General features: G+C 41.2%; 1 protein-coding gene across 1 annotated transcript; it reads right to left on the bottom strand.

Annotated features, from left to right (window-relative positions):
• Positions 1–10,971: 10,971 nt before the first annotated feature.
• Positions 10,972–12,606, bottom strand: LOC112709151 (uncharacterized). Its single transcript, XM_025761048.1, has 2 exons — positions 11,706–12,606; positions 10,972–11,447 (listed from the first exon to the last, which is right to left on the bottom strand). The coding sequence occupies exons 1-2, from the start codon at positions 12,604–12,606 to the stop codon at positions 10,972–10,974; spliced, it is 1,377 nt and encodes a 458-aa protein (XP_025616833.1).
• Positions 12,607–13,729: the final 1,123 nt, after the last annotated feature.

Raw genomic sequence — 13,729 nt, 5'->3', positions numbered from 1 at the left:
AGTGTCAAGATTCTGCTAGTGCTCTTGTTAAGAAACAAATGCGCACGGTCGACACAGTCGATCAGAAACATCAAGGGGTGCCAAACTGGAGTAGAGTGTCTCCTGCTAATGTATCAAATAACAAGCAGGTGCATAATAATGTTCCAAACTACTCAAGAAATTATAATTTTCATGTTCCTAGAAGAGGAGTTGGAAATTGGGCTGGCAACCAAAAGAGAGGTGCTTCTAGACGAGGTGTAGGAAAAAGAGGTGGCGATCGAACTAGGTCTCAATGCAATTTTCAAGACAAAGCCTCCTTCATTCCTAGAACTGTGGTCCAAGCGCAAGGAGCTTATGTGGACATAGAGGGTCCTTATCCAAAATTGAATAAGGAGAGATGGTCACCGATTAAGCAGGAACACAAGGAGAACAACGTATCCTCGATCAAGGGCCAAGAACCAAATGATGCGTCGAAGGAAACATTGACAATCAAACCACCATCCGAAGGTAAAGAAGACGAGGAAACTTTGACAGAGACCTTCTAATGTGGGATTTTGAATACCCACAAACTAACCGGCAAGTACACCGGGTCATACCAAGAAATACTGACGACGCCCAATTGTACGAGTTGGGATTTCTAAAAATAGGATAAATGTTGCAAGTATAGACCCAAACCCAACAATCGGTCACCGACTAATTTGAAAATTCACAAGATGTGTCATAACTCAAAACCAATTTAAAAACCGAGAGTAATTGACTCCCGGGTCGTCTCCCAAGGAATCACTTAAGGGCAATGAGTGTGCAAATTCCAGGTTGTAGTAATCAAGGGGTTGTCAATGAATAAATAAACATATAAAGAAATAAAAGAACATGCAAAATTGTAATGATTGAACTAATAAAGAAATTAAAGAACCGACTATGTAATATAAACAAGTAAAGTATAAAAGAGATTAACATAACAATGTATGGAAAATTGAAAGCATAAAAAGGGGGTCTTGGCCTGGAGTGAGCTAAGGGTCCTTTCCTTGTTGGAACCACAACTATGACAATTATGATGGATTAGTCTCACTTGATCAACCCTCAGATTGGAAGGTAAGTTAAATGAGCATAAGTGTTCTTAACCCACAAATCCTAACTTGCTTGCTAATTGCCTTAGCAACAAATTAGCGTTAGTGGGAACAAGAATAATTAACAACCCAAGAATTGACACTAAATATTGGACATTCCAACTCTAGGTACCCAAGTGCTCACTTTACCCAAGCCAAGAGACAAAAATTTAGCCTAAAACCATGTTTGACATTTTGTCAAACACTTGATGGGCAAAAAGCTTAAACATGAGAAAAATAAGAAAAGACTTGAAATTAAAAGCAACAATTGATCTCAATCAACAAGAATAACATCAGAAAGCATAGAACAAACACCAAAAATCAAACTCATCAACAAGAAAGTGAAATTGCAAAAGAGAAGCAAAATTGAACTATAACTTGAATGAGAAGAAAGAGTAAAGACAATGTAACTATAAAGAGTAATAACAAGAGAATACTTACAATGCGATTAGCAAAATCCAATAATCAAAAATGGAAATGGCACTTGGAATTATAAACCCTAATGAAACCCTAATAGAGAAGATGAGAAAAACTTAGAGAAAACTAAAACTAAAACCTTCTATTCTATTCCTAAAACTATACTAATGCTATGCTATGTTATTTTTGACATTTCTCCTCCAATATAAGCTAAAAGACTTCAGAAATGGGCCTCCAATACCCCCAAAATCGCGAGTCACGTGCCTTTCTAATGAAGTCATGCGCGGACACCTGTGCGGACGCACAGGCGTGTGCGTCCACACACTTTAGCGAAAATTCCTTCCTGTGCGCACGCACACTACGCGATGCTTGGTGGGACGCGCGATGCGCTCGAATTGATCCACGCGCTCTGCTTGGGCTCCTGTGCAGACGGACAAGAGGCTGTGCGCACGCACACGTCTCTGAGCTCACCTCCTTTGATTCTTCATGTTTCCTCCACTTTGCAAGCTCTTCTTCCATTTTCTCCAACCCATTCCTACCTTATACATCTGAAATCACTCACAAACACATCAAATCATCGAATGGAAGGCAAATTGAATAAAAATAGATCAAACTAAGTACAAAAGAGCATATTTTCATAATCAAGCACAATTTGGGAGGAAAGTTCAAAAGCATGCTATTCAAGGGAATAAGTGCAAGTTTATGTGATAAAATCCATTCAATTCTAACAAAAAATCATCATCAATTATGGATTCATCAATTTCCTTACACTTAAACACCAGCATGTCCTCATGCTAAACATACTCAAAGGAGATAGATGAAAAGGGAAAATGTCTTATGCTATATACTATTTAAATGCATGCAACTATTCTAAGGCTAATAGCCAATATGTACTACGATGAGAGTTGGTAGAAACAAACCATGAAATTGCAATCCATCACAAGAATGCTTAAGGGCCAATGCAAAGAGTTCATGCATTAAGATCAATGTCCAAAGAACTGAATTGAAATTTTTAGAATTACTCAATCAAACAACTTGCAAGAAGATACAATGTAAGGCGCAAGAACATAGAATTGAGCGGTCGAACCCCTCACCGGATGTGTATCCACTCAAATCGCTCAGTGTTTAGGGTTTAACCACTCAATTCCCCTTTTATCATACTTTTCAAAGATTTGCAAGTCATCTAACAATCAACTAGTATTTAATGCATGAATAACAAATATCATGAGGTCTTTAAATGGATGTAATGGGGCTAGGGTTCAGGTAGGATGAAATATGGCTAAGTGGACTTAAAGAATTAGCTCTTTGATTAGCTCGAGTGTCCACCTATTCCTATATCACCTATATACACATAACAATATAACCTATCTACCCATTTCCTTTTCTTTTTTCCATCTCACCTCACTCATGCATTTTCTTTTTAAACATGTCATATGCATCTTTTATTTACTCTTTATTTCATACTTTGTTATGTACAAAATTTTATTTTTTAAAGCAAAATTGAACTGTGAATGCATATGTCTTCATTAATGAAATGCATGAGCATGACCTAATTGCCAATAATTTTTTCACAATGAGATTATGCCTCCATCACCAATATTTCCTAAAATTCTCCCACACTTAGAATTTACACACTAATCCACCAAAGCTAATCAAAGAGTAATTTGGGGACATCAATGGTTTTCCGCTTAAGGGGAGTAATGTGCTATTATCAAAACAAAAGGGAATTCATAGGCTCAAGGAGGTTCACAAAGGTGCATGCAAGGGTTGGCCATATAAATTAGTGAGTTTATCATCAAAAATAGCCTCAATCATGCTAAATGCATTCAAACACAAATACAGGACATAAAGAATTATGCAAATCAATGATCACAATAAAAAAGGAGTTATAATCACACACAAGAACAACATTATGGTTGAAAAGATGCAACCATCTATTAAAGCTCAAGACTCATAAGGTATGTTATTCGAGCTCTTTTCCATGTTCTACTTAACAACTACTCCAAGCAAGTTGGCATACATAATGTTTCCTTCAATTCAATCAATGGTACGCCCTAGAAAAAAAAAGACTTCATGGAAATTCCTTGGAACATGCAAATACTAACTACTAAATATCTATAAACGATAAAGAAATATTTACAAGCAACCAAACAAGATAAAATAGACATAAAACTACTCAAAATCAAGAAAAAGTACTACAAGAAACATTGCAAAGTGCCTAAAAGAGAGAATTTTTACCCCCTTGGAATCATCGATCCTCTCCCACACTTAGTTTGTGCATGGTCCTCCGTACATGCTTACGCTCCGGGAGGATGAAAAGGGGCTACCTTCAGCTGTTGGACTCAGAAGTGGGTTGGTCAACTGCATCATACTCCTCCCCAACTATCTCAGATGAAGCTCTAGGAGGCGGGCCGGGGTCTCTTCCTCCTAGCCTTGCCACTATCCACTCAAAACACTTTTGCTACAAATGCTCCTTGCGGTGGATATCGTGCAAGATCTCTTTGAATAATTCTGGAAGAGGACGAAGACAAGGTAAAGCAGTTGCCGAAGTTGGTAGTCTTGGTGGTGGTGCTGTGGATGTCTTCCTCTCAGAGGGTGTTGTGGTTGTTGATCTCTCCAAATCTCCCCTCGGGATGTACTTGTTACCTCTAGGGACCTCTGAACATGATGTCTCTCAGACGCCACTCTACCCCCGCTACTATTGCTAAACGCATTACCATTAATGGAAAGGGGATGTTGATGTTCTTTTTCTCAATCAGTTTCCATATCGATGTGTGTAATAAAGGTACAATGGCTATACTCTTGCCTTCCATGATGGCCCAAAGTAGCAACGCAGTCTTGAATCTCACATGGGTAGCATGGGTGCTGGGAATGAAGTAGTTCGCCACAATTTGATACCATATACGAGCATCGACATTCAAATCGGAATAAACTATAGTTGCGGGAACATAATTTCTCTCTTTGCTATACTCCCATGAGGCACCGGGTGATGACTTTGCATCATTTACCATTCTTTCTTGCATAAAAAGACCATAAAGGAGCACAAATCTCATTTGATCAGTATAATTCATGTATTATTTGATGAATATTATGGTACACTACCTTGAAGATGAGTTGTGCTGAATTGCAGGTGAAAAAAGGCATCAAAAATGGGAAGAAGACAAGCAAGAAGCTGGACGTGTGAAACTGGCGTGTCACTTGAGGACAAACGCCACAAGAATACAAGGGCGTGGCACGCCAGGAGCCAAGCGTGGCACGCCAGTACTAAATTCCAAAAGGGAGATCCAAGCATGCATGTGGGCGTGGCACGCCAAGGACTTAGCGTGGCACGCTAGTAATAGATCCCAGAGAGCAAAGAAGATGAACACATGAAGGGCGTGGCACACCAGGTTGGGCGTGGCACGCCGGATCCATCAACCATCATGGGCATGCCACTTGAAGTCGAAAGCGTGGCACGCTAGTTCTGAAAGTCACTTTGGCGTGCCACTTGAAGTCGAAAGCGTGGCACGCCAGTTCTGAAAGTCACTTTGGTGTGCCACTTGAAGATCCAGGTGTGGCACGCCAAGCTTGAAGAATGAACAAATATATGGGCGTGCCACTTGAGTAACCAAGCGTGGCACGCCAGACATCACAAGCAAGATCTGGGCGTGCCACTTAGTGTCGAAGGCGTGGCACGCCAGGCCTAAAAACTCACTTTGGCGTGCCACTTGAAGGTCAAGGCGTGGCACGCCACTTACTGGAACAACACAAGATCATGGGCGTGGCATGCCAACCTTCAGGCATGGCACGCTGGTATAACTTTGCAGAAAGTGTGGAAGAAGCCAATTACAATAGGTGTGCCACTTGAGCTCGAAGGCGTGGCACGCCAATGACTATTCTTCACTTAGGCGTGCCACTTGAGCAACAAGGCGTGGCACACCAATGCCATTCAGAGGCAAGAAAAGACTGGGCGTGCCACTTGAGTTCGTGGCGTGGCATGCCAAGCAGAGGGGCCATTTACATAACAAGGACGTGGCACGCCAGACCCTGGGCGTGCCACGCTAGTGCAACTTTTCAGAGAACTCAACCAAGCACACAATAAGGGCGTGGCACGCCAGTTCAAATTTCTAGAAGCAAGGAAAGTGGAGGAATCAAAGGGCGTGCCACTTGAGCTCGAAGGCGTGGCACGCCAAGGTTGAAAGAGGGACGAGCGTGCCACTTGAAGGATTGAGCGTGGCAAGCCAAGCCATTTTGCAAGGCACGTGACACGCCTGAGAAGCGCCAACCACACGCCAGCTAAGGGGTCACATTTATTAAGTGCTTTCTTTGCCTCCAAAATGTAATTTTCCTTTTTCACTTTTGTAATTCTTTTATTTTCACTAGGAGTAGTATATATACCCCAAAAGAGTACTGAAGAAGGGGTTAAGGAGTTAGTTCTAGATCCACTTTTACATTCCACTTTTGAGTACTTTCTAAGCTATGAATAGCTAATTTTCCTCTCATTGAGAGAGGGAGCTCTGTTGTACTTGATGGATTGATAATAGTGAAATTCTTCTTCTCTTCATCTTCTCTTGATTTGCTAGGAGGAATTTCATGCTTAATGTTTAGTATTCAATTATCTTGGGAAAGAGATTGAATGCAATTGGGTTTCATGGGAACCTTGGGAAAGGAAACATGAAACCATGCTTGAAATCCCTTCTCACATTTGAGTAGATTACGGGTTTTGGTGATGGGATTTGTGACATATAATCCCCCCTCTACCTGAATCTACAAAGGTGTATGGTATAATCAGGGACCAAGCATATCTCTCTTCATGAGCAATTAGACCAAGAAATTGGCTATTGATCAAGATCTGAGAGATTGAGTCACCAAGGGATTCGGGCTCAATCAATCGTGATTGCCAAGAGGTTAGTGAGTTGCATGATTGAAGGAGATCTAAGCTAGATTTGATCCAAAGAGGCAATATCTCCCAATCTTAATGAATTCCCCATTCTCATCTATCCATTTCTTTACAACTCAATTTTACTTTCAGCAATTCCCCATTCCCATTTACATTCAAGTCATTTATGATTCAGCAATTTACATTCTGCAATTTTCATTCCTGCACTTTAATGCTTTTCTTTATATTCTAGTCATTTACATTTATGCCATTTACAATTCTGCACTTCACACTATTATTGATCCGCTTGACTAATTCACCAATCAATTAAAACTCTTTGAGTTTGCCAATCTTTGTGGATACGATCCCACTCCTCTGTGGGTTATTACTTGGTGATAATTTTGGTACGCTTGCCAAAAGAACTCGTTCACTAAATTTTGAAAGGGGGGTAGTGAATCGAGATCATCACCGGGACGGCTAATTCTCTTAAGTATGGGAGTCAAGGACATCCTCCCCTTGGACACACTCACCTTGATCCTTAAATAATCATCATTCTCAGGTGAAATATGGGGGATCTTCAGAATAGCTTCAATAGCTTGGTAGGAAGTATCCAACCTCTTGCCCCGGAGAAATACCGACTCCGCTTCCCAGTTTTGGTAGTTGGCATAGAATTTCCACACCATGGTTTCATTGACTTCAATTGGGTGTTGCTCTAAGAACTCCCAATGAAGTGAGGCGATCCTCTCATGGATGACCATTTTGTACTTGATCGGAACCTTAAGCATCCGTTCCCAATGGATTGGCCTTTTCTCAAATTTGCCATATTGGAACTCGGCTCTTTGGTTGATAAAGATGTCCGGGTTACCACTCAGGCGATCCATGAAGTATGGTCTTGATGCGCGGGTTGTAGGTTCCACAACCGGCAAAGCGGACGGTTTCTTACCCTTCTTTTGCATCCTAAAAAGAAAACAGAGAATATCAAGGTCATAGGACAACAACAAACGTAGAACAATGAGGAAACACTTAATGAAGTGAAGAAAATAAATCCTTAGTTGGAAGTTTGAAAATAGTGTGATTCATAAGAATGGCGGTGTGTATATTCCAATATGTGCGCGCGGTTGGAACACACACACTGGCTGCACACAACGGCAATCACACTCTTAAGACAATTCAAAGTTTAAAACTTCGCAACTAAGTGCTTAAGTTGCACACATGAGACATAGAAATGGAAGCAACTTCAATCAAGCACCAAAAAGGAATTATCAATTGTTCATCCTCAACATGTGGTAATCACATATACAATGCTCTTAATTGGAAGCTAAAAGATGCTTGATCAAGACATCATCAAAAGTTGAACATTTGTAAAGTGATTACTCATTATAATTTCCAAGATGAACAATGGAACTCATATTCTACCAACACAATGTATACTATTAAAGTCACCCATTAATAAGGTACACAATCTTGGAAAACATGGGTGGTTGAAATCAAAGTATACCAACAATGAAATGCAATGGAAAAACAATGTGATTAACATCAAAACCCATAAATAAAGTTGCACAATTCATACAATATGCCTAACCAAAAATAAATTGAAAGCATATGATGGCCAAGCCATATGAATCAAACAAGATGTTCATTAAGGCATTTTATCGAACATGTGGTATACAATGTGCAAGTGCATCACAATGAAGCTCAAAATTGATCAAATCAACCTAATAATCAAGCAACAACACTTTGCAATACAAAGAAACAACTAAGAAAGAAACAAATTTAATCCAAGCAAACATAAAGGAAAAGAAAATAATTGCAAAAATATAAACATGAAAAGAAAGGAAAGATAAAAACCTTAGGTATAGAGGTTGAAGTGAATAAGAACTAGGGAGGAAGAATGGTACTTCTTATAGCCACTACGAAATCACGGCGGTTGGGTTCGCTGAAAAGAACACCGGAGGAGAGAACTCACCAGTGGTGAAAAGAGAAAAGAGAAGAGAGGGAAAAAAAGAAAGAAAAGAGAATAGAAGTAAGAGAGAGAGAGAGAGAGAGAGAGAGAGATGGTGGTCACCGGTGGTGGCCGGCGGAGCTGGGCAGAGAAGAGAGGGAGAGAGGAGCCACAGAGAAGAGAACAAAAGAGGTGACTGCCTCTCAACAGGGCAACCTACCCTGTTATTGCCCAGAACGCAACCTGTGCGGACACATAGAGACAAAAACTTGGAAGGGTGCGAACGCTGTGACCAGAGAGGTTGTAAAAAGATGTGCGGGCGCATAAAGGTGTGCGAGCGCACAGAGGGACTCTTTCTTTTTAAAGCATGTAGACGAAAGCAGGTGTGTGAGCGCACACAAGTCCATGCGCATGCACAGAGGATCAGAATGGGGGAGGTTGTTCACATGCACAGGTTGTTCCCTCGCCCCCACCAGAAGGGCGTGCAAAAGGTGTGCGAACGCACACGTCTATGCGGCCGCACAGATGAAGCACAAAAGGAGGCTTGTGCGTACGCACACAGGTGTGGGTACGCACAGATTAGAGAAAAGGGCGTAGCGCGCACGCACAGGCTGTGCTGGCGCTGCAACTAGAGGGCATGTTAAGGCATGTGCGGACGCACAAGCTTATGCGGCCGTACAGATGGCGAAAAACACAGAGTTGTGCACACGCACAGCTTGGTGCGTACGCACAGATGTCCTATTTCAGAATTTTCTTTTCTCTTCAAAACTAAGGTTCCCAACCTTAGCACAACAACCTACCTATCTCAAATTATTCAAACAAGCAAAAAATCATAGTCCACAAGTAATTCAACTTCTACAACTCAAAATCATCAAACAAACCTAAGCTAAGCATTATATCACAAGAAAACATATAGTTCAAAAAGCTATAAACAAGAGATAGAATGAGAAAAATGTCACGATGGTGGGGTGTCTCCCACCAAGCACTTTGGTTTAAAGTCCTAAGTTGGACTTGCATGGCTTCATTGGTCACATAGGAACTTTCCCAAGGAGGAAAATTTCCAACTACTTGGCTTGCTTTGGTTGAGCATGATAAAGCTTCACTCTATGACCATTAACCTTGAACTTGACTCTATTGGTAGGGTGAATCACCTCCACCACTCCATAAGGTTTGACATCCACCACTCTAAACGGCCCATCCCACCTATTTCTCAATTTACCGGGCATCAAACGCAACCTTGAATTGTACACAACTACTTCATCACCTATCTTGAAGTTCTTCCTCCTAATATTTTGATCATGGAATGCCTTAGATTTTTCCTTGTAGAATTGAGTATTTTCATATGCTTCCAACCTAAGATATTCTAATTCATCCAATTGGAGCTTACGTTCCATTCCCGCCCCCTTTAAGTCTAGATTGCAATTCTTCACCGCCCAATAGGCTCTATGTTGGATCTCAACCGAAAGATGGCAGGGTTTCCCAAAAATGATGTGGAAGGGGCTCATTCCGATTGGGGTCTTGTAGGCAGTCCTATAGGCCCACAATGCGTCTCCCAATCTAGAGCTCTAGTCCTTCCTCTGTGGGTTAACCACTTTCTCTAGGATTCTCTTGATCTCCATATTGGATACTTTTGCTTGCCCATTAATTTGGGGGTGATAGACTGTGGAAACTTTATGAATGATCCCATACTTTTTTATCGATGCCTCGATTCTCCTGTTGCAAAAATAGGTTCCTTGGTCGCTCACGATTGCTCGTGGCGACCCAAATCTACAAAAAATGTTATATTTCAAAAATGAAGCAACGGTATTAGCGTCATCACAATGGGTAGGAATTGCTTCCACCCATTTAGAGACGTAATCCACCGCTAACAAAATGTACACAAACCCGTTGGAATTTGGAAAGGGCCCCATGAAATCCATGCCCCAAACATTGAAAATCTCACAAAAAATCATCGGTTGTTGGGGCATTTGATCCCTTTTTGAGGTATTTCCAGATTTCTGGCATTGATGACAAGATTTGCAAAATTGGTTGGCATTCCTAAATAAAGTGGGCCACCAGAATCCACAGTCTAAAACCTTCCTTGCTGTTCGTTGTGGGCCAAAGTTACCCCCACTCTTTAAGGAGTGGCAAAATTGCAGGATAGACGGGAACTCAGACTCCGGCACACACTTTCTAATTATTTGATCCACCCCATGTCTCCATAGATGTGGATTATCCCAAAGATAGTATTTAGCATCACTTCTCAATTTATCTTTTTGATGCTTTGAAAATTGTGGGGAAAAAACGCGAGCGACCAAATAATTAGCTATCGGGGCAAACCAAGGGGTGCTTTGGAGATATTGCTTGCAAGGTATCTAATGGAAATGAGTCATTGATAGGAGTGGGATCCATAGTTAAATGTTCAAGCCGACTCAAATGGTCCGTTATTAAATTTTGGGACCCACTTCTATCTGTGATCTCCAAGTCAAATTCTTGCAAAAGTAATATCCACCTAATGAGCCTAGGCTTTGACTCCTTCTCTTTAGCAAATTTTTCAAAGTGGCATGGTCCAAATACAATACTACTTTAGAGACTAGCAAATAAGGTCGAAACTTGTCTAGAGCAAAAACAATGGCTAAAAGCTCTTTTTCGGTGGTGGTGTAATTCGACTGAGCCGAATCCAAAGTTTTTTATGCATATGCTATACTGTAAGGAGCGTTACCATCACGCTGTGCTAGCGCGGCACCTATGGCGTAATTCGAGGCGTCACACATGATCTCAAAAGGTTGATTCCAGTTTGGGCCTCGCACAATAGGGGCTATGGTTAGCGCTTCCTTCAACTTGTCAAAAGCCTTTTTGCAATCTTCATCGAAACAAAATTCCACGTCCTTTTGCAGTAGACGGGAGAAGGGTAAGGCGACTTTGCTAAAATCCTTGATGAATCGATGAGAAAAGCCTGCATGACCAAAAAAGAAACGAATCTCCCTCACCGAGGAGGGGTAAGGTAAACTCGAAATGACATCGATCTTAGCCGGGTCGACGGAGATTCCGTCCTTGGAGACAATATGACCCAATACTATGCCTTGTTTCACCATGAAGTGGCACTTTTCAAAATTCAAGATAAGGTTAGTATTGGTGCATCGCTCTAGTACCCTAGCTAAGTTACCTAAACAAGCATGAAAGGAGCTACCATACACACTAAAATCGTCCATAAAAACTTCCACGCAATTTTCTAAAAGATCCGAGAAAACATTTGTCATGCACCTTTGAAACGTTGAGGGTGCATTGCATAAGCCAAATGGCATTCTCTTATACGCAAACGTTCCAAAAGGACAAGTAAAAGTAGTTTTCTCCTGATCCTCAGGAGCTATGTGAATCTGAAAGTACCCTATGTATCCATCTAAAAAGCAGTAATGGGATTTACCTGCCAAGTGATCCAACATTTGGTCAATGAATGACAACGGGTAGTGGTCCTTCCGCGTTGCTTGATTCAGCCGACGGTAATCAATGCATACTTGCCAAGTTTTCTGGACTCGGGTGGCCACTAGCTTTCCTCTCTCCGTCTTCACCATTGTTACTCCAGACTTCTTCAGCAATACTTGGACCGGACTTACCCATTCACTGTCTGAAATGGGGTAAATGATGTATGCTTCCAAGAGGCGAGTTACTTCCTTCTTGACTATGTCAAGGATTGTGGGATTTAGCCATCTTTGTGGTTGTCGGACTGGCTTAGCACCTTCTTCCAAGAAAATCCTAGGGAGGCACATTTGAGGGCTTATTCCAACAATGTCACTTAGGCTCCATCCAATCGCCTTCTTATACTTCCAGATAACCTCAAGGAGTTGCTTCTCTTCTTGATCGGAGAGATCAGTCACCACTATCACCGAGAATTTATGTTCCTCATCAAGGAACGCATATTTAACATGGGGTGGTAGTGGTTTCAAATCTTCCCTTGCTTCTTGTCGAGGTAGCTTATTTTCTTGATTGTGGGGACTTGGTGGAACAATTTCATCTTCTTCATCCCCAAGGTCCACCTCTTGTGAACCTTCTTCATCACTCTGACCTCCTTGAAGCTCATGGTTGCTACCTACCCGAAGTTCCTCCTTTTTCCCATTTTCAACAGAATTCTTGCCCCCATCAATAGGATCCTCCTTTGGAAGAGTGGGTTGAGAGTAAATCTCATCAAGTGGCTCACTTCTTTTCAGAGTTATAGCATCAATGCTAGACTTCGGGGTTGATGGGTGTGGCAAGGGTGGAGGGGTAAGGTTGCTAGGAGTGGAGTGTGAGGGTGTTAGACGTGACAAAGCCTCAGCAAGAGTTGCCATGCAATTTTCTTGCTTTCATTGAAATTCCCTCTGCTCTTGGATGAGGACTTGAAGGCTAAGCCCTCCATAAAGGGAGTTAAAGGGAATAGGATGGTGATGAAAACTACGTTGTCCCAACTGTGACGGTAAGTAGGTGGGTGGAGAGAATATTGGTGGTGGAAAAGGTGAAGGGGCTTGAGGGTATGATGGTTGAGGGCATGGAGCATGAACATAAGAATGGACAACATTGTAGTGTGGGCATGTTCCACTAGGTGTGAGAGATTGACAGACATTAAGATCAAAGGGCCCTCGCAACGGTCCTTGTTGCCAATAATTGATGGCTTGTGACCCTTCCTCGGGTTGACCTCCCATACCTTGTGGTGAGCCAACATTAGAATTGTTACCCCTTACAACATGATAACTATTAGAATTCAAGCCAAAGGGGTGATAATTCATGATGAATAGGAAAAATAAAATGCAATATCAATAAAAGCAATAGACAAATGAGTATATATATTCTAAATATATCTATTTACCTAGGACTAGACAAACAAAAAGTGTTAGTTGCTTATGAAAATTAAGATAGAGGTGCCTCCAACCAACTAGAACTTAATAGCAAACCAAACAATCAAGTATTCACACTATTCACATATTTACACAACCAAAATCATGGACCTCATTGCACTTAAAGCGAAATCCCCAGCAATGGCACCAAAAATTTGACGACGCCCAATTGTACAAGTTGGGATTTCTCAAAATAGGATTAACGTTGTAAGTATAGACCTAAACCCAACAATCGGTCACCAACCAATTTGGAAATTCACAAGATATGTCACAACTCAAAACCAATTTAAAAACTGAGAGTAATTGACTCCCAGGTCGTCTCCCAAGGAATCACTTAAGGACAATGGGTGTGCAAATTCCGATTGTAGTGATCAAGGAGTTCTCAATGAAGAAATAAACATATCAAGCAATAAAAGAACATGCAAAATTGTAATGATTGAACTAATAAAGAAATTAAAGAACTGACTATGTAATATAAATAAGTAAAGTATAAAAGAGATTAACATAACAATGTATGAAAAATTGAAAGCATAAAAAGGGGTCTTGGCTTGGAGTGAGCTAAGGGTCCTTTCCTTGTTGG

Source organism: Arachis hypogaea, chromosome 9 (genome assembly GCF_003086295.3).
Source record: "Arachis hypogaea cultivar Tifrunner chromosome 9, arahy.Tifrunner.gnm2.J5K5, whole genome shotgun sequence".
Classification (NCBI taxonomy): Eukaryota; Viridiplantae; Streptophyta; class Magnoliopsida; order Fabales; family Fabaceae; genus Arachis; species Arachis hypogaea.
Note: the sequence above shows the minus strand (reverse complement) of the source record. Positions and strands in the feature narration are given on the sequence as shown.